The sequence below is a fragment of the Lynx rufus genome, unplaced genomic scaffold, assembly GCF_022079265.1.
Source record: "Lynx rufus isolate CCGP_SWC_20201006 ecotype Redwood Valley unplaced genomic scaffold, mLynRuf1.p SCAF_15, whole genome shotgun sequence".
NCBI lineage: Eukaryota > Metazoa > Chordata > Mammalia > Carnivora > Felidae > Lynx > Lynx rufus.
Genome location: NW_025814829.1, coordinates 15,795,519 through 15,817,201, shown reverse-complemented (window position 1 = coordinate 15,817,201; position 21,683 = coordinate 15,795,519). Strand labels below are relative to the sequence as shown.

General features: G+C 37.4%; 1 protein-coding gene across 2 annotated transcripts in view; it reads right to left on the bottom strand.

Annotated features, from left to right (window-relative positions):
• Window positions 1–20,876, bottom strand: part of CDC73 (cell division cycle 73) — a 135,309-nt gene extending 114,433 nt beyond the window's left edge. Inside the window, exons 1-6 of one of the 2 annotated variants that reach the window (XM_047076572.1) lie at window positions 20,716–20,876; window positions 17,983–18,088; window positions 15,061–15,130; window positions 9,298–9,360; window positions 9,163–9,215; window positions 5,040–5,128 (exon numbers count right to left, since the gene is read on the bottom strand). In XM_047076572.1, coding sequence (XP_046932528.1) covers window positions 5,040–5,128; window positions 9,163–9,215; window positions 9,298–9,360; window positions 15,061–15,130; window positions 17,983–18,088; window positions 20,716–20,846 — 512 coding nt within the window. In that variant the 5' untranslated portion in view covers window positions 20,847–20,876. The remainder of the gene's footprint in view (window positions 1–5,039; window positions 5,129–9,162; window positions 9,216–9,297; window positions 9,361–15,060; window positions 15,131–17,982; window positions 18,089–20,715) is intronic. The other variant, XM_047076571.1, reaches the window with a different exon arrangement.
• Window positions 20,877–21,683: the final 807 nt, after the last annotated feature.

Sequence of the window (21,683 nt, the reverse complement as noted above, 5' to 3'; positions counted from 1 at the left end):
TTTAATACTTATCAAAGGATTCAAAGTCATCTAAATATAACCATACTTTGTAACAGACTGGAAATAAGTAACAAAGATCTCTAGAAAACCCCAAATATTTGGAAACTAAACACCTCATTTGCAAACAATCCATGAGTCAAAGAAGAAATCACAAGGGAAATTAGAAATTTTGAACTGAATGAAAATGAAAACACAACATACCAAAATATGAGATGCCATGAAGGCAGTACTTACAGTGGAAGCTGAAGTTATTGATTTTCCTCTAAGAAACTATAAAAAATAGAGCACATTAAACCCAGAGTAAGCAAAGTAAATCATAAAGATCAGAACAGAAATTGAAGAATCAAAAACAAAGAGGAAAAAAAAAAAAACTAAAGAGGAAAATCCCAATCTGATTCTTTGAAAAGATCAATAAAATTGATCAATTTTGGTTGGACAATAAAGAAACAGAAAACACACAATTGCTAATATCAAAGAATGAAAGTGGGGACATCATTATAGATCCTAGACACCATAAAAGGAAATTATGAACAACATTACGACAATAAATTGAACAGTATAGATGAAACGGACAAACTCTTTCAAAGAAACATTCAAAGGACAGAAAGAGAAAAGAGAGGACCAGAATAAACATATAACTATTAAACTGAAGATGTAGTTGAAAATTTTATGTGAAATACATAAAAATAAAGAAAACTATAGTACAATTTTACTAATAAATTTTTCCAAATGCAGGAAGAAATAATACTAATTCTAAACAAAGTTTTCCAGAAAATTGAAGAAACGGAAATACTTTCCAACTCATTCTGAGCTGGATTATCTTGATAGGAATTATCTTGATAAGAAACAAGACCAAGACATCCTAAGAAAACTACAGACCTCATGAACATAGGTACAAAATTTCTATATAAATTTTTAAAGTATAGTTCAATGACATATAACAAAAATACATCATGATCATGGTAAGCAACTAGTGGAATGATTATTAACAACATCCACCTCTTGGCATTCACACTCGTGTAATCCTCTTCCTATGTGTATGTGTGGGCTAAACCTTGCTTCTAAAAATTAAAATGCTGTACAAGTGACAGGGTGTCACTCTGAAGATTTGGCTATAAAAAACTTCTATCTTGCTTGACAGCTCTCTTCCGCTCTTACTTGCTCACTCTGATGAAGCAAAATATAATACCGTGAAATATTCTATGGAGAGACCAAATGTGGCAAAGAACGAAGAGAGTCCTCTAGATAACATCTGAGGAACTGAAGTATTAGTCTAACAACCAGTAAGGAACTAAATTATGCCAACAAGCACATGAGTGTGCTTGGAAGTAGATCCTTCTCCTATCAAGCCTACACATGAGAACACAATCCTGGTCCACACCTTAATTGAAACACTGTGAGAGGCCCTAAAGCAGAGTCACTCCAAGACTCCTGACCCACAGAAAACTGTAAGACAATCAACATACTTTCTGGGGCACTTGGGTAGCTCAGTCAGTTAAGCATGTGACTCTTGTTTTCAGCTCAGGTCATGATCTCATGGTTTGTGGGTCAGAGTCCCACATCAGGCTCCACGCTGACAGCGCAGGGCCTGCTTGGGATTCTCTCTCTCCCTCCCTCTCTCTGTGTCCCACCCTTGCTCACTCTCAAAATAAACTTTAAAAATAAATAAACATGTGCTGTTTAAGCCACTAAGTTTCAGGTTAATTTGTTATGCAGCAAGACAATAAAATAATGAAGTAAAGGGGTGCCTGGGTGGCACAGCCGGTTAAGTGACTCTAGATCTCAGCTCAGGTAATGATCTCAGTTCGTGAGTTCAAGCCCCAAACTGGGCTCTATGCTGATGGCGCAGTGCCTGCTTGTGATTCTGTCTCTCCTTCTCTCTGCCCCTCCTCCACTTGTTCCCTCTCTCAAAATATATAAACTTAAAAAAAATTTTTTTAAAAAATGAAGTAGAATTAATCCATGAAAATGCAAACATCAAAACATTAATTTACCATATTAACAAAAAAGAAAAACTACATGATCAATTCAGTAGAATCAGAAAAAGCATGTGACAATAGCTAACATTCCTTTCTGATACACTATCAGCAAACTAGGAACAAAAAGATACTTCCTCAACCTGCTGAAGGCTATCTAACAAAAAAACCTAAGCTAACATGCTTAATGGTGAAAGACTGCTTTCCCCTAAGATGAGGAATGAGGTAAGAATGTCTAATCTCACTGCTTCTTCAACATCAGATTAATAAGCAATTAGTGAGTCTAGCCAGTGCAATAAGACAAGAAATATAAGGCATCCAGTTTAGAAAGAAAAAGAGAAAAAAGAAAAAAATGTATTTTATATGTAGACAACATAATTATCTATGTAGAAAAATTAATGATAGCTACAAAAAAGTTACAAGAACTTATCAATGAGTTTAACATGACTGCAGGATACAAGATCCATACCCAAAAATCAACTGTATTTCTATACTAGCAGTAAATCAAGAATTGATATATTTTTAAAATATCACTTACAATAGCACCAAAAAGTATGAAATACAACAAAAAGATGTATAAGACCTATACACTGAAAACCATGAAACATTAAAAGAAATTAAAGATCTAAATACCTCTCCATTACTAGAAGGGAAAATAAGTACATCTTATTCATAAGTCAGAAGACTCAAATTTTTAAGATAGCAATTCTCAAACTGGTCTATAGATTTAATGCAATCCCAATCAAATCCCAGTAAGCTTTTTGTAGGAACTGACACGTTAATTCCAAAACTGAGGCGGAAATGCAAAGAACCTAAAAGAGCAAAAACATCCTTGAAACAGAAAAACAAAGTTGGAAAGCTAACACTATCTGATTTTAAAACTAATGAAACAGTTTGGCACTGGCAAAAAGACAAACAGATGAACAGTATAGAATGGATCCAGACACAACTGATTTTTTACACAAGTGCAAAGAATTAATTGGACACCAGTAACACTGAAACTATTGGGCACAACCGGCACAAAACTGAACTTCAATACCTACATCATAAAAAATGAATGAATTTTGAGCCATACTGTGCACCCCATGCAAAAATTTTAACTAAAAGTAGATCACAGACTTAAATGTAAAACCTAGAGGTGCCTAGGTAGCTCAGTCAAGTGTCTGACTTCAGCTCAGGTCATGATCTCGCGTTTTGGGAGTTCAGGCCCTGCATCAGGCTCTGTGCTGACAGATCAGAGCCTGGAGACTGCTTCAGATCCTGTGTCTCCCTCTCTCTCTCTGCCCCGCCCCCATTTGTCGTGCTCTCTCTCAAAAATAATTTTAAAAAATAAAGTAATAATAATAATAAATACATAAATGTAAACCCTAAAATTAAAAAAATTTCTACAAGAAAATACAAGACAGTCTTAGGTGACTTTGTTCAAGCAAAGATTCCTTAATTACAACACCAAAAGATAATTTACAAAAGAATGCACTGATAAATGAGACATCACAAAAATTAAAACAAGCTGCTTTTCAAAAGGCAGCTAGAGAATGTAAAGATAAGTCACAGACTGGGAAAAATACCTGCAAAGCCAATGTCTGAAAAAGGACTTCTATCCAGAACATACAACAAACTTACAAAACCCAATAATAAGAAAACAATCCAATCCAATAAAAAAAAAAGGACAAAAATTTGAACCTTCACTAAACATAAGATGGCAAATTAAGCACACAAAAAGATGCTCGTAATTTCATTAATCATGAGGTAAGTGCAAGACAAAATCATAATGAGATATCATCTCATACCTTTTAGCATGGCTAAAATTAAAAACACTGATCACACCAAGTGTTGGCAAGGCTGTGAAGAAAGTAGGACTCATATATTCATGGTAGAAATGTGAAATGGTATAATCACTTTGAAAAGTCTGGTGATGTCTTAAAAAGGTAAATCTAAAACAAAACACTACATGATTCAATCATTCCTCCTCTAGGTATTTACTCAGTAAAAATGAAAACTTATGTCCATAAAAAACTTGTATACAAATGATCACAGCTTTAGCTGTAATAACCAAAAAACAGCAACAAGTAAAATGTCCATGAACAGTTGCCTAGGAAAACATTGTTACACCTATACAATGGAAAAGAATAAACTACTCACCAATAATAAAGAATGAACTATTGACACATTCAGCAACATGGATGAATCTCAAAATAATTATACTAAATAAGAGGCCAGACCACCAAAGAAGTATATACTACATAACTCCATTTATACTTAACTCCAGAAAAAAATTAATCAACAGATCATTGGTTTCCTGGAGAGGGAAGGATGTAGGGACAGGTAGAAGTGTGGAATCATAAAGGTACAGAAAAAATTTATAGTAGTGATGTTACATTCATGTTCTGGATTATGATGATGGTTTCACAGATGTATACATATGTGAAAGCTTATCAACAAATATGCTTTAAATATGTGCAGCTTCCTGCTATGTTAATCATCTTTAATAAAGCTTTTAAATATCCGCATTGAATTTTTTAGTTTGGATACAATTTCCCAAAGCACTATATTGTGCCAAGGAAAAATTATGAAGGGATTCTAATTATAGTAAAATTCAGAGATAAACAAAATAATACCACAAGCCAAATCTAGCCATGCTAATTCTCTTATGAATTAGAGCAATCACAGACTGCTTTCCCTACCACAAGCATTAAATAGCTGCAAAAAAAACCCCACACAACCTTCAAAGCCGAAAGTATTTAATACGTGTCACTGTACAAAAAAGTTTGTTGACCTCTGCTATAAATCAACAAGAGATCACAAAATAAATGAGTGGCTTGGTTATGGAGTAATTTTAAACAGGAAAGATCAATGTGGTAATAGTACCAAGAACAAGGCTTTCCAGAAAGCATCATTAGCTTTCAATCTCCCCTACCATAAAATAGGCTCACACATCATCTTTTAAACTTAGGGCACAGAAGCACGTAATAAATGCAAAAGGTAAAATTAACGTAGATGGCATATTAATATCTCTTTTTCCATATACACTTATACAACACTTTCTACTAAAGAAAATCTTACCTGATCTGCTCAGTCTGTACAATCCCTTCTTTGTGACCCTCCAAACGAGCAGCCAATCTTTCTTTATCAAGACGCACACACTCTTCATCCTGAAAATAATCGCTGGTTAGTGAATATTCTAAATTTTTATTTAACTTTTATTTATTTTGAGAGATAGTGCGTGCAAGTGGGGGAGGGGCAGAGAGCGAGGGGGACAGAGGATATGAAGCAGGCTCTGTGTTGACAGGCTGACAGCAGTGAACCCGATGTGGGGCTCGAACTCTCTGTGAGATCATGACCTGAGCTGAAGTTGGATGTTCAACTGACTGAGGAACCCAGGTGGCCCTTTATTTAACTTTTAGAACAACAACAAAAAAAACTACATGTAACTTTTCTTTACATAAGTTCCTGCCTATAACTTTCTAGGCATCACTGGCCTTAAATCAACTCAACTTTAAGATTACTTTTAGTTACATAAATACAAGTTGGGGGGCGCCTGGGTGGCTCAGTTGGTCAAGCAACCTACTGATTTTGGCTCAACAGGTCATGATCCCAAGGTGGTGGGATCAAGCCCTGCACCAGGCTCTGTGCTGAGTGTGAAGGCCTACTTAAGATTCCCAGTCTCTCTCCCACTGCCCCTCTTCCCTGTTTGCAAGTTCTCTCTCTCCCTCTCTCAACTAAAATTAATGAAAAAATAATGATAAATAAGTAAATATTAGATGACTGATTAAACTGATCACTGATTAAACTGTAGAACTGATTAAAAGCTTACCAAAGAACTTCAGCAACTTTTTTTAATGTTTATTTACTTATTTTGAAGGAAAGAGACACACAGAGAGGGCAAGTGGGGAGAGGGGCGGAGAGAGAGATGAGAGAGAATCCCAAACAGGCTCCACACTGTCAGCCTGTCAGATGGAGCCCAACGCAGGGTAGGGCTCAATCTCACCAAGATTGAGATCACGACCTGAGTCAAAATTAAGAGTCAGACGCTTAAAGGGTGCCTGGGTGCCCCAGTCACTTAAGCAGCAGACTCTTGATTTTGGCTCAGGAGTTTGAGCCCCGAGTCAGGCTCCTTTGTGTGCTGCTGATGTGGGGCCTGCTGGGGATTCTGCCTTGCCCCCTCTATCTATCCCTTCCCTGGTTGTGTTCTCTCTCAAAAATAAACTTTAAATTTAAAGAGTCAGATGCTTAACCGACTGAGACACCCAGGTGTTCCACAGCAGCTTTTTTCTTCCCATAATGTAACACAGCTACTTTTATTCATAAAAATACACCACAAATAAATTCCTTCTCTTCAGAAAAGTTGATTAGTAAATTTTATGAAAAGCCCTCACCACAGTCAAAAATTTCATTTTGGAGCTAGTTTTTTGCATCTGTTGCCCCAGGTCGTAAATCCATCAGCATTTCTGATGACAGGAAGCGTAACTTTAATGGTTTTCAAAGCATGTTCCTCGGAACATTAGGCTTTTCCTACAAAGTGACCCATGGGACACTGCTCTGAATTCAATCTTGGTAGCTCAGCTTTTTTCTAACCTGCATGTTAGAATTTCAGGTAAAATTTACTCTGAAATATGTTCATTTAAAACCAAAACTTGATTGGGGCACTTGCACGGCTCAGTCGGTTAAGCGTCCAACTTTGGCTCAGGTCATGATCTCACGGTTCATGAGTTCGAGCCCTGCATCTGGCTCTGTGCTGACAGCTCAGAGTCTGGAGCCTGCTTCAGATTCTGTGTCTCCCCCTCTCGCTGCCCCTCCCCCACTCAAGCTCACTTGCTCTCAAAAATAAAAACATTAAAAAAAAACAACAAAACTTGATCTAGTTCAATGCCCACATTCAACAAATGAGACAACTGAGGAAATGAGTCAGTGTTTATGGCTAACAAAATATGATATTGTATAAAACGCCATCAGTATACTCAAGAGATCTAAAAAGATGCTCTGCTCCGATTCATGCTCTATTATTAACCTATCATTTAAAACAGACATACTGCTGACATGAACACAAAGTATTTTAGCAAACTGCATTAAATTTTAGACATCTGTAATGAAGGTACAGCACAAGGAACTCAAGTTCCTTAGGAAACTACTGATTTTAAAGACAACTGCAGCCTAGACTTTAATAAGTTCAGAATCTTTGCCCTCAAGGTTTCTCTCTCTGAGCCTAGTGCCTTGCAGGTTCCCAACATACACACGGTGAACTAAAAACTGTTAATGTAACATAACTGTTTATGTAACTCTTTTAACTCTATAAATACTCTGGAAAGGATTTTATTATGCTATTTCTTGTTGATTTTCAAGTTAATGGTATCCAGGCAAATCAGCATTTCTGACACGTTCAATTGTTTTCCAAATAATTAAAACTGTAAATTTCGGGTTTTCCAAGTAATTAGTATCTTTAAATTCACTCATTTTGTTCACAGTGGGTCCCAATCTTCCTTCATACAGACAGAACAGGTGGAAACTCATTTTACTGCTGAAAAATTTGTAATCAGTATATATAGTGGAATGGCTAGGAGCCAGACCGTCTAGGCTCTATTCCTGGTTCTGTGAACCTCAGCAAGTAACTTGTTCCGTCTGAGGTGTTTGCTCATTGATGGCATGCACAAGACTGCCAACTTCAGAAGGTTGTGGCTTAGGATTACACAAGCTAATATAAAGTGTATAAAACGTCACCCAGAACAGAGTAGCAACAATGAGGTAACTATCATTACTATCCTTAACTAAAATACCATGTCCATGTCTCAGAGTTTGCTTAATGAAAATTACGTTGTTTTAAAATTAATTAAAATTACACTGTTTCAGCATCAAATTTTGTCAATGAATATATAAAGATTACACGTCGACAACTCTGTCCCTTTAACAGTTACCTTTTTATCCTTAATTGTGGATGTTCTGCTGTTTATGTAGTAGGCCAAAGGTACAACTGTTTGATTTTTATACAAGTGTAAAAAGAAGAGTTATGGTTTCTAGTAACGTTAAATTAATGATGACTACAAGTGTTATTTCCTATACTGTTCATTGGTACTTATTTCTCAGATTTTAAGTGTATCTCTAGTACCTAATCTTCCATTTGCACTGGGTTTTATATGTAACTGATCTGAGACTTGTTAAAAATTTTAAATAAAGAGTCTTATACTCATATAATTAAAATTTCCAAGGCTTAACTGTCTTATGCTTCTTTCTAAAGTTAACTGCATTTCTCATACAGCTTCTATTTCATGTGAACTATCCTTATTTACCAATATTAGTATTCCACTGCTAAGCATCTGACTTTAACTCAGGTCATGATCTCATGGTTCATGAGCTCGAGCCCTGCATCCGGCTCTCTGATGACAGCTCAGAGCCTGGAGCCGGCCTCAGATTCCGTGTCTCCCTCTCTCCGCCTTCCCCCGCTCACGCTTGTTCTCTCTCCCTCTCAAAAATAAACATTAAAAAAAAAAAAAAAGAGTACAGCAAATTCTCATACCATGTTATTCCACAGATAGGCAAACTACAACCCAAAGGTAGGTTCACCATCTGTTTTATAAAATTTTACTGAAATACAGTCCTGTCAGTTCATTTACGTATTGCTTATGCCTGCTTTCACACTATGATAGCAGGGTGGAATAGCTGAACAGAAACTAAATGGCCCAAAAAGCCTAAAATATTTACTATCTGGACTTTTACAGAAGAAATTTCCCAACTCCTGATGAAGCCCAACATTTTCATCGAAGAGGCAAAGAAAAATAAAGTGCTATGTCCACCACACAGTTTGTACATAAAAGATCTTTTTTTTTTTAAATGTTTGTTTATTTTTGAGAGAGACAGAATGCGAGTGGGTTGGGGCAGAGAGAGGGGGAGGCACAGAACCCGAAGCAGGCTCCAGGCTCTGAGCTGTCAGCACAGAGCCTGACACGGGGCTCGAACTCACAAGCTGTGAGATCATGACCTGAGCTGAAGCTGGACGTTCAACCGACTGAGCCACCCAGGCGCCCCTGTAAAAGATCTTAAATTATACCTCAACTGCTATTAATCAAACACTCATAATACTACGACAATTTTTCCAGAAAAAAACTCCTAGGACTACTATGAAAAAGAATTTGTATTCATATACAATCTCAATTTTGTAACACTACGATTCATATTTAAAATAAAATTCCATTACCTCAATTCGTGGTTTCTTTGCTTCTGCTAAAACTTCGTCTGCAGCTCTTTTGACTTTAAGAAAAAAAAGAAAAGTAAATATATGGTTTTGGACTAAGTTTTTAAAAGTTCATTATAAATACACAGCAAAACATACCTTGGGTAGATCGCTGAAGACCTATTTCTAGAGGGGCACTTCTGTCTATGCTTGCTGATGTTGCTGAAGATTTAAAAAGATTTAGGTGAGAAGCTCAATATTTGAACACATATACTAGACATTATTACAAGTAAAATGCTCAATATTTGTAATTTCTTACTTTATATGTATAATTTCCTGAGGGGGGAAAAGTTTTAAAGCAGCTTTGTAAAACAGTTTATTATAAAAGACTAATTTATATTTAAAAGTCTTTAAAGGACAAATTATTTTTAACAATTTAGCTTACAAACTACTGCGATGACTGAAATTAACTGGTCACTTCAAAGAACGTATACTCCGTTACCACACATGCACATAAAATGTATCTAAACATAAATACATAAATACATATCCATAGGAAAAGGTTTTTTTTTAAGTTAGCATTCACTTCAAAAATGCAAATTTTAGTTATTCACAATTGGTAGAAAAAACACTGCAATTACTTTTTATTTTTTTTATTAAAATTTTTTATTAACGTTTATTTATTTTTGAGAGAAGAGAGACAAAGTGTGAGCAGAGAAGTGGCAGACAGAGAGGGAGACACGAAATCCAAAGCAGGCTCCAGGCTTCAAGCTGTCAACACAGAACCCGACATGGGGCTTAAACTCACGAACTGTGAGATCATGACCTGAACCAAAGTCAGACACTTAACCAACTAAGCCACCCAGGCGCCCCGCAATTACTTTTTAAATTAAGTCATTTAAATTGGGAAAGGTTGAAAATAATGAAACTAGTCCCATCCACCTAGTTCCCACCACCCTACATGACTATTTAAGTCTTGAGTGTATCTTTCTAGAGGTTCTTTCTGTAGATACAAGAAATACAAACTTATACCTTTATTCCCCCCCACTTTTAAATTTTTTTAATGTTTATGGGGGGTGGGGAGGAGCACAAGAGAGAAAGGAGAGACAAAATCCCCAAAACTGTGAGATCATGATCTTAGCCAAAACCATGAGTTAGATGCTTAACTGACTGAGCCACCTACATGTCCCTTTCCCCTTTTTCACATAAAAGATAGCATACTATATACACTGTCCTGAACCTTTTTTTTTTCTATCCTAACAAAAGAGCTCTAGCATACTGATATGTGGAGCATTCTTTCTTTTTAAAGCTACATAGCATTATCGATATAATGAGGAACCGGTTCTTTCAAAGAATTAATAAAATTGAAAACTCCTAGCCAAACTTAACAAAAAAGGAGAGGCCTCAAATAAATGAAATCAAGAAACAAAGGAAACATCACAATCACAACTGCAGAAATACAATTATAAGAGAATATTATGAACAATTACATGCCAACAAATAGGGCAATCTGGAAGAAATGGATAAATTCTTAGAAACATATAAACTACCAAAACTGAAAAAGAAATAGAAAATTTGAACAAACAAGGTGCCTGGGTGGCTCATTTGGTTGCGTGTCCGACTTCAGCTCAGGTCATGATCTCACGGGTCGTGAGTTCAAGCCCTAGTTTGGGGCTCTCTGCTCTAAGCACAGAGTCCACTTCAGATCTTCTGCCCCCCCCCCCTTGGTCCCTCCCCCCGCTGGCACTCTCTCAATAATAAATACAAATTTTTTTTAATTAAAAAAAAAAAATCTGAACAGACCCATAACCAGCAAAGAAACTGAATCAGTAAAAAAAATCTCTCAACAAACAGTCCAAGACAGGATGGCTTCCCAGGGGAATTCTACCAAACATTTAAAGAAGAGTTAGTACCTATTCTTTCAAAAAATTGAAATGGAAGGAAAATCTCCAAACTCATTCTATGAGACCACCATCATCTTGATTCCAAAACCAAAGACCTCACTAAAAGAATGACAGACCACTATTCCTGATGAACATGGATGCGAACATTCTCAACAAGATACCACCAAATCAAATCCAACAGTACATTAAAACAATTATTCACCGTAATCAAGTGGGATTTATTACTGGGCTGCAGGGCTGGTTCAATATCCACCAATAACTCAACATGATACACCACATTAATAAAAGAAACAATAAGAACAACATGATCCTCTCAACAGATGTAGAAAAAGCATTTGACAAAATACAGCATCCTTTCTTGATAAAAACCCTCAAGAAAGTAGGGATAGAAGGAACACACCTCAATATTATAAAGGCCATATACAAAAAAGAACCACAGTTAATATCATTCTCAATGGGGAAAAACTGAGAGCTTTTCCCCTAAGGTCAGAAACATGACAGGGATGTCCACTCCTACAACTGTTGTTCAGTACAGTACTAGAAGTCCTAGCCTCAGCAATCAGACAACAAAAAGAAATAAAGGCACCCAAACCAGCAAGGAAAAAGTCAAACTTTCACAGTTCACAGAAGACAGGATACTCTATATGGAAAACCCGAAAGACTCAGACTCCATCAAAAATTTGCTAGAACTGATAGATGAATTCAGCAAAGTCACAGGATATAAAATCAATGTACAGCTATCTGTTGCATTTCTATATATCAATAATGAATCATAAGAAAGAGAAATCAAGGAATCGATCCCATTTACAATTGCACCAAAACCCGTAAAATATCTAGGAATAAACCTAACCAAAGAAGGAAAAGATCGGTACTCTGAAAAATATAGAACACTTATTATGAAAGAAACTGAAGAAAACACAAAGAAATGAAAAATATCGCATGCTCATGGATTGAAAAACAGACACTGTTATAATGTCTACACCACCCAAAGCAATCTACAAATTCAATACAATCCCTATCAAAATACCACCAGAATTTTTCACTGAGCTAGAACAAACAATCCTAAAATTTATATGGAACCAGAAAATATCCCAAATAGCCAAACTAATGTTGAAGAAAAAAAAAAAAAAAGCAAAGTGGGAGGCATCACAATTCCAGACTTCAGCTGTATTACAAAGCTGTATTCATCAAGACAGTACGGTACCAGCACAAAAACACACACATAGATCAATGAACAGAATAGAGACCCCAGAAATGGACCCACAACTCTATGGTCAACTAATCTTCAACAAAGCAGGAAAGAATATTCAATGGAAAAAAGTCTCCAACAAATGGTGTTGGGAAAACTGGACCATGATGAAACTGGACCACTTTCTTACACCATACAGAAAAATAAACTCAAAATGGATGAAAGACCTAAACATGAGACAGGAAACCACCAAAATGCTAGAGAACACAGGCAGCAATTTCTTTGACCTTGGCCATAGCAACTTCTTACTAGACACGTCTCTGGAGGCTAGGGCAACAAAACCAAACGTGAACTATTGGGATTTCATCAAGATAAAAAACTTCTGCACAGCGAAGGAAACAATCAACAAAACTAAAAGGCAGCCTACAGAATGGGAGAAGACATTTGCAAATGAAATATTGGATGAAGTGCTAGTATCCAAAATCTATAAAGAACTTATAAAACTCAACACCCAAAAAATAAATAATCCAGTTAAGAAATGGGCAGAAGACATGAACAGACTTTTCTCCAAAGAAGACATACAAATGGGAAACAGACACATGAAAAAATGCTCAACATCACTTATCATCAGGGAAATACAAATGAAAACCACAGTGAGATACCATTTCACACCTGTCAGAATGGCAAAAATTAACAACTCAGGAAACAGCAGGTATTGGAGAAGACACAGAGAAAGGGGAACCCTCTTGCACTATCGGTGGGAATGCAAACTGGTGCAACCACTCTGGAAAAGTGTGGAAGTTCCTCAAAAAGTTAAAAATAGAACCACTCTATGACCCAGTAATTGCACTACTTTAAGAATAACCACTCAATAAGTACTTGCTGAATGTTCTGAGGACAGTACAGAAAGATAATACTCTTGAGCATGGTCTTTCCATTATGCAAAAGACTCCATGCAAATCAGTATTACTGTTAAAGTCATGGAACTCAATATGTAACAAGACAGCTATTAACGACTTAAAGGTAGTAAACACTCCAAGAAAGGTTACGACCAAACAGTCTCATATTGATTTATTCATACTATCATATGATTATATCAATTTATTCATACTCACCAATTTATATTCTATTAATTGTACCAACTTATAGTTTTATTCATATTCTTTAAGACAGCAAATTAATGATTACTCACTCATACAGGTAAGCACCTACTATTAACCACTGTTCTAAATACTGTGTATTTAACTACCTGCCCCCTTAGAGTTTACCCTCTAGTGGGGCAGACAAATAATATATAAGTAAACCAATATATAATTTCAAGTCAATGTAAAGGATTTGACAAAATATAAATTAGGAAGATACTATACACAGATGGATGTATGTGGAAAAACAACATTATTTCCTTTTTTAGTGATAAATTCTTTCTGACAGATTATTAAAGCACAGATTGAGGTGGTAAAAAGTAAGACATGTGACAATGTAGAGAAACAGAACTGAACACAAAAAATAGCAAGTACAAAGGCTTGAAAAGTCAGGATAGTTAAAAGAATCAATAAGACTGGACCGCTGTGAGCAAATGAAAGTTGGAAGAAGATGAGGCCACAGATATTTAGGCAGAAGCAAAATCACATAGGTCAGGATAAGGAGTATGAGCTTTATCCTACATGTGACGGGAAGCCACAGGATGGACTTGAGCAGGTAAGTGAATCAAGCTTATATGTGTTTTTCAAAACAGGTCACTCTAGTGGGAAGGAAAAGACTATACTAGAAAATACAGAGTAGGGTACTGTGAAAAGGCTATACAACTCTAAAGGGGAAGGATGGAACATAGTGGGAGTAGAATGGTTAAGAAACTCATCCTTTTAAAGAAAAGGACCTGCTCACAAAATGAGATGTGAGAAAAAAGTAATCAAAGATTTCCCCAGGGTTTCTGGCCTCAGCAACTACATGAATGGTATGCCATTTACCGAGATGGGAACAGTGGGAGACCAGACCTATTTTGTTTGAGGGGAGAAGGAAAAGAGGAAATTGGCATTCTATTTCAGATACATTGAATTTCAGATACCTATTAAATATCCAAGGAAAGATGTGGAGTGGATTTATAATTTAAAGCTTAGAAATAGGATGAATATAAGGAAGTAAGCAAAAGAAAATGAGAGATGGACAATGAATAGAAAGAGAACCAAAAGAATCAGGTGCCCCAAATGCCAAGCTAAGAAAGGGTTTCCAAAAGGAAGCAGTCAACAGTATCTAATGCTGTTGAGAGATCAAGCAAGATACAGATAAGAGAGACCAAAGTAATGAGTAACCCTTAAGTCAGTGTTAACCACACAACAGTGATATAAGTGGGACATGAACAGGAAAGCCAAACCGGAATGGATTCAAGAGGGAAGCAGTGATATCACACAACTGTTACAAAGAATTTTGCAATAAAAAGGAAAAAACAAACAGTACAGTAGATAGTAGGAATGGGGGGGGTCAAAAAACCATTTTTAAATGAGATCTTGCTGTATGCACTTTAAAGGGAATGATGCAGAGGAAAAGAGGAAGATGATGACGCAAGGCAGAAGCAATAATTTACAAAAGCAGAGTCTTTGAGAGTGTGAAAGGAAATGGAATCTACAGACAGAGAAATGGTGACCGGTCTTAGGAATGAAGGTAGTGTATTCACCATAACAGAAAAAAAAAAAGGAGAGCATATGCACATAGCCGCTGGAAGGTTAATTTTTTAGTGGAAATACAAATTCTCTTCCCATTGCTTCTTATTTCACAGGAGAAAGAAAGAAACAATGGCTATTTAAGAGTGAGAGCAATTTAAAAATTACTCACATGCTTCACCATTGAGATATCCAAGCAGATCTTTTCGGTCAGGTCTTCTAACCACAGGAATATTTTCAGTCTGAAATCAAAATTTTTAATTAGTTATCAAATCAACAACAATTACAAGAAATATAATAAAAACAAACATTGTGTAATATCTGAATTTTATTCCAACAGATCTTGGTAATATTTATTCAGAATCTTACCTTTAAAGAACTACTAGGCTAAAAAAATCTAACCCAAGTCTTCAAAAATTTTAAGGATATTAATTTTTAATAACTTCATTCTTGAAATTCAATTAAGATACCTAAAAGATAATCATTAGAAACAATGACCAATCCCTCTTCAAAATATCAATTCCAGTCTTTTTTGTTCCCTTGGCTTACTTTAAGTATTTTTTTATTTTATTCATGATACTTTGCATGCATATTTGAGGTAATTATCTTTTTAGTCCCATTGCTTGATCATTACATGCAATGTTTCCAAAGTGCTTTCTTTTCTCAAACACAAAACAGACTTCTCAAAATATTCTACTTGAATTCTGAAATACACTAACTTAGCCATAAAAACTAAATTTTCAAAACAACAGGTATACTGTTTAAGCGTGGGAAAAAATTTAGGACATTATACAGCAAAACATTAATGTCAGTTGCTTACTTTCCATGCTACATATTTCTTTTTTATCTTTGAATGCACACAAATTCTGTAAGGAAGGGGAAAAGACTAAAAAATTAAATCTGGAAAATGTACCTATTTTGGTAAAATGGATAATTTTCCTTAAATCTCCTACGTTAGTCATTGTAAAGAGGTGTACTGACAAATAGAGCTGTATACTTTAGTCACCAGGTCATCTTGAGGCCATGAATTCAATGAATCCTGTAATTACCACAATTTTCAATATCATTTTTATAATGTAAACAAACAACTAAGGGGCACCTGAGTGGCTCAGTCAGTTAAGCATCTGGCTTCAGCTCAGGTCATGATCTCATGGTTCGTGGGTTCAAGCCCCACATTGAGCTCTGTGCTGACGGCTCAGAGCCTGGAGCCTGCTTCAGATTCTGTAACTCCCTCTCTTTCTGTCCCTCCCGTTCATGCTCTCTCAACAATAAACATTAAAAAAAAAAAAATTAAAAAAAAAACAAAAAAAACTAAGAAAGCCTGGTGGCTGCGAGATTATATAATTAAAATCCCTTTGTCACTTTATATACACAATGATAAATAACCAGAATCCTTAGTAACTTCGGCTATTTATCTTATATTGTGTACTAATTACATTTCATTTCAAACATTCTGCACACACTCCCTGATGATAGAGTTTAACTATATTTAATCATTTAAAATTAACCTTTTTTTTAAAGGGTAGGCTAAATTTTAATTTCTGCTAGGAGTATAAACATTTAAGAGCCCACAGGTTTTTGTGTGCTTGTTTTTAAAAACTAGTCTACATGAAGTATCATAAATAGCTAAAAGATTTGAATTAATTTTGTTAAGTTACTGTTTCTAAGTCTGATAACATACTTCATTATTTGGTTAATAATGAATTATGGACATAATACAGCCAACTGAAAAAGATATAAGTCTACTCACACTAAAATAGGAGCTATGGGTCCAGAAAACTTGCATCAGACATGGTCTGCTCACAAGAAAGAGCAAGTAGCACAGTGGAGGAAAAAAAATTTGTAGAACCCTAGAACTGTAGAATTCTGCCCTTTCAATCTGCCAAGTATTTAAGAAAAACAAAAGACTTAAATCTTATGTGAGCAAGGGTCCCAAGGTCCACAGTAACAATTACAGCCATCAGTTATAGTTATAACTATTTGCCAAGAACATAATCTCTATATATAAACCAAGCATCTGGATCATCTTTATTACCACAAAATGAATGGATATAGCCAACAATACATTCTAACTACTGCCTAATTCAGATTTTAAAGATTTAAGATGAAGTAACATAACTTCATAAAGATGGTTATTTTTATCCCACTATTTCCCAAATCTCAATACGTAGTTTCACCCTACGTATTTTTTTCTATATGTATTAAACGCTGAATATTTCCCATTCAGAAAAGCAGAGTTCAAATACTGAGATGCTGAAGGCAAGAAAAACTGGAAACAAATGAATTTATCAATAAAGTTCAAGATTAAACAGATTAAACAGATTAAAAATTAATTTTAAAGTGGTCTGTTAGGGGCACTTGGGTTTGGTTAGGTCTCTGGCACTTGATTTTGGCTCAGGTCGTGACTCATGGTTGTGAGATTGAGCCCCCCATCAGCGTGAAGCCTACTTGGGATTCTCATTCTCTTCACTCGCTCTCTCTCTCTCTCTCTCTGCTCTTCCCCTGCTCATGTGAACACACACACACACACACTCTCTCCCTCTAATAATAATAATAAAGTTGTCTGTTAATCTTGATTCTGAAACCCAAAAAAAGTTTTTTTTAAGTTTATTTATTTTGAGAGAGAGGAGAATGAATGGGGGAGGGGCAGAGAAAGAGAGAATCCCAAACAGGCTCTAAGCTGTCAGCACAGCTTACAAACTCAAACTCACAAACTGTGGTATCATGACCTGAGCCAAAATCAAGAATCAGACGCTTAACCAACTGAGCCACCCAGGCACACCCCAAAAAAGTATTCTTGAGATCAGAGTTCTGAATATCAGGGTCCTTCTACAGGCTTATATATATATTTTTTTAATATTCCTATAAATATCTTTAAAACTTCTGTTCTTGTAAACAGCGCCCACATTTTACACGAAAGTCACATATCTAAAAACATGCAAAGATCTAATTTTGAACTTCTAGTGGGCTTTCATACAGATGAACCTTTTATTTTTTTGATTTGAAACCCATGAGGGAAGTGATCCATGCCAAATAATACCTATTAACCAAAAAAAAAAAAAAAAAATTAAGTTTTAAAATGAATTTTACTTACGGCGGCACGTCGGACATAAACAGGATGAGAAAGGTGCACATTATTAAGTAGAAACAAGATAGAATCCAATGTGTAGTACTCTCTGGGCTGGCCTTCCTTTCCAGTCCTGAAATAATTAAGATTTTTACTCAATTTTAATTCAACTCCTTAGATTTGTATGTATGAATTTATCTATATTCACTTTGCTACTCAAGAATGGATTTAACATGGTTAACAAAAATACACATAAAGTATGAAATCTAGTAAGCGGAACTGTCATTAAAGTAAAAGAACACAAAGGTAGAAAATGAAAAAAAAAGAAAGCACACCATATTCATATTCTAAGGTACTACACACTTTTTAGAATTTGGCCCAAACTTCATTCTGCTCTTTGCCAATAAAGAGAGAAACCTAGTCAGTTACAGAGTGGAGAGAATCCACAAGAGAAAAACTGATTAGAAGAAGCACAACTCTAAACTTACTAGAAATTTATTCTTTGTCTCCTAAATAAGATACTGCTAAAGAACATCCTTAACATTCTTACAGCAAACACAATAATAAATTTCAGAGGTATAATTCTTATGACATCCCTTAAATTAAACCAATGATGCAACAAAAATCATAATTCTACTTGTGGTAAAGCAATGCTGTATAAAGGTTTATTTTTTTTTAATGTTTATTTGAGAGAGAAAGACGGGGAGGGAGAACACAAGCGGGGGCAGGGAGAGAGGGAGAGAGGGAGAGAGGGAGAGAGAATCCCAAACAGACTCTGTGCTGTCAGTACATAGCCCAATATGCGGCCCAGACTCACGAACCGTGAAATCATGACCAGAACCAACTCAAGAGCCGGACGCCTTACCGACTGGGCCACCCAGGCACCCCAATGCAGTCTAGAGGTGCAAGCTCTTTAACAAAACTGCATAATACTATTGCCTCAACAATATTTGTGTCCAATCTCACTCTTCCTACTACATTCCCATCTAAAAAACGTCAGCATATTATTTGACCTCATCTGAATACAGTACAATATAGTCAACCCTCATCTACATTTCTCTAGCCTTCATTTCCACTTTTCCTATGAACGGACATTATTTCAAACCATACATCACTACCAGTTACTGTACAATAACACGTAATATCCAGGTAATCAGGGTTTTTTTTTAACAATACAGAAAAGCAAAGTAATAGAACGTACTACATGCAATAAGGATAAGTATTGCTTAAAGTTCCGAAGTTGGACATATGTACATGTGCATAAAGAAATGAATAACAAAACAAAAATGTTTAGTGGTGTAATTCACTATTGTTAAAGTTTGAAATTATTCTAAGCACCCCTTTTTCACTACTAGCTTCACTGAAATGCTATCAAAATATTCCCTTTCCAGCTCTCATGGCTTTAAGCATACAGTTCCCTGTCCTTTAAGACCTAACCCATCATGTCACCCTCAAAGTTCGTAACTCACTCTTTAAGGCTTACTCATCTGTTCGTTCACTTGTTCAAGAAAATTTGTAGCCTGTCTACACGCCAAACATATTTCTATGAAACCCTTCCTACTACCCCAAGCTACAAGTGATTACTCTCAAGAGCCAGAATGCAATTCTTACCAAGTTATGTTTTATTTCACCTACTCTGATTAAGTTAACCTCCCCTGAGTCAGGAACCAAGGTGCTAAGAATTTTCTATTTCTCAAATTGAACCACCCTACATCCTGAGTACTTCTAAACCATTTTTTAAAGAAAAAAAATAAATCCGTTAAAATTCCAATCAAATGTAATTCTGTGCAAATTTTTTTTGACAGGACAAAACGCAAGAAACTCAGAATGATGTCATTGCATGAACATTTCATAAAGCTGATCAAATCATAAGTCCTCAGGGCCAAAAAGCTAGAAACCAACAAACTAAATTTTCCCCAGCTTTTCATCAACTCTTCACAAAACCCAGTGCTTCCACTCAATCAAGCAAAATGAGTATGGAAGTTCTAGCCCAAGGTTCTAATCATCCAGATGAAATACCAAAGAGAGAGATATCACCTTTAAAAAGGCCCCAAACCATTATCAGACCTATCTCTAGATATTTTCCTTAATGCCTTCAATTCAAAAAGCCCCGCGCAGATCAACGTTCCCAAATATTTCTTGTTAAAACCCATTTCCTACAAGCACACACCATCATCAATATCTTACTTAGATCTGTAAAGCTCACTCCATTTTACCAATAACTTTCTCCCTGAAGAAATTCCTGCCTTCACCTCTAACACGGGTTTTGAGGACTCTTCCAAAGTGACCAAATCTTTTTCCCGTTCTAATCTCACAGAGTTAGCTCCCTTCTCTCTACCTCAGGGAATTACGAAAGGAAAAAGAAACAGACCAGGAGCTGCAAGGGGCAGGTGGGATAGTGACAACACATGGTAGCCTCGAAGAGAAAGAAAAAACTAAACACAAAAAGACGTCTCTAGGACCGGACGGTACGCCCCTTTCTGCACCTACATACGTCGGTAAAAACGAACTAGGAAAGTCAGAAACTCCTGTGGTACCTTTCCCTTTGGCGTCCCAAAGACTTAAAGAAACGGAGATGCACCTCCTCCTATTTCCTCCTCACCTAAAAGTGTAACTTCTTTTCTTGAGAAAAACTTTTACCCAGAGACCCGTTTTTTCTCCATCCCCAAAGGGAATCGGGGGGAGGGGTTAGGAAAGAGGTCGCCTGGGGGCGCCCAACTCTGCCCGGCCAACCCCAGGCCACAGCCATGCCAGACTTACCCCCAAACTACATAGTTGGTTTTCACATTCTTGGGCCAGGAGAACTCCCCGAAGATCACCTCGTCTCCCTTCACCACAATCTCCTTCTTCTGGATGTTGTACTGTCGCAGGACGCTGAGCACGTCCGCCATCTTCCCCCCCCTCGCCGCCGCCGCCGCCGCCGCCGGCCCCGGGCGAAGCCGCCGCCGCCGCGCCTGCCTCCTTCTTCCCCTGTCGCCTCGCCCTCTTCCTCCTCCTCCTCCGCCGCCGCCGCCGCCGCCGCGAACCAACAGCAGCCGCACTAGCAGCCGTCCTCGCCTACGACAGCAGCAGGGGCAGTAGACACCCAGGCCGCCGAGGACCCCGCGCTATAAGGCAAGGCCCCGCCGCCGGCTGCCCGCGGAGAACGCCTGACTGCGCGCCTCCAGCCAGGCCGCCGCCAGGGGGAGCCACGACCGACCAGGAACACGCCCCTCCCAGACTCCCACTCGGCACCGGGCCGAATCCCGGCCCGAAACTCGGAGCGCAGGGACACCGCGCCCACGTACGGAGCACGTACGGGGAATACTGCCGGGCGCACGCGCGCGGACACGTACCTCATCCGTCGTCCCTCGCAGCGCGCACGCGACTAGCGACAGGTGCGCGCGCACCTGCAAGGAAGCCCGGGAATTCTGTCCCCAGACTACGCACTGGGTGACCGCCCACCCACCTTGACTGCGGCCAAGGGCTCTCGGGCCGTTCCTTGGGCGAGAGTGGAGCTTGGCAAAAGGTTTCCAGAACGCTAAGATTACCTTCCCAACTAAAGGGGACCCATTAAATGGCCTGTAGGTCTTAGTGACCCGATTAAGCCCCTTTAGAAGGGTGAGGTTTTGGAGGCGGGGTACGATTTGGGGGTTGTTTTTTGTTTTTAGTGTATTCACGTAGTGGTAAAGACCTAGTCCGGAGGAGACCAATCCCGGGTACCTGTATTTGTTACGTGTTGCTTGACC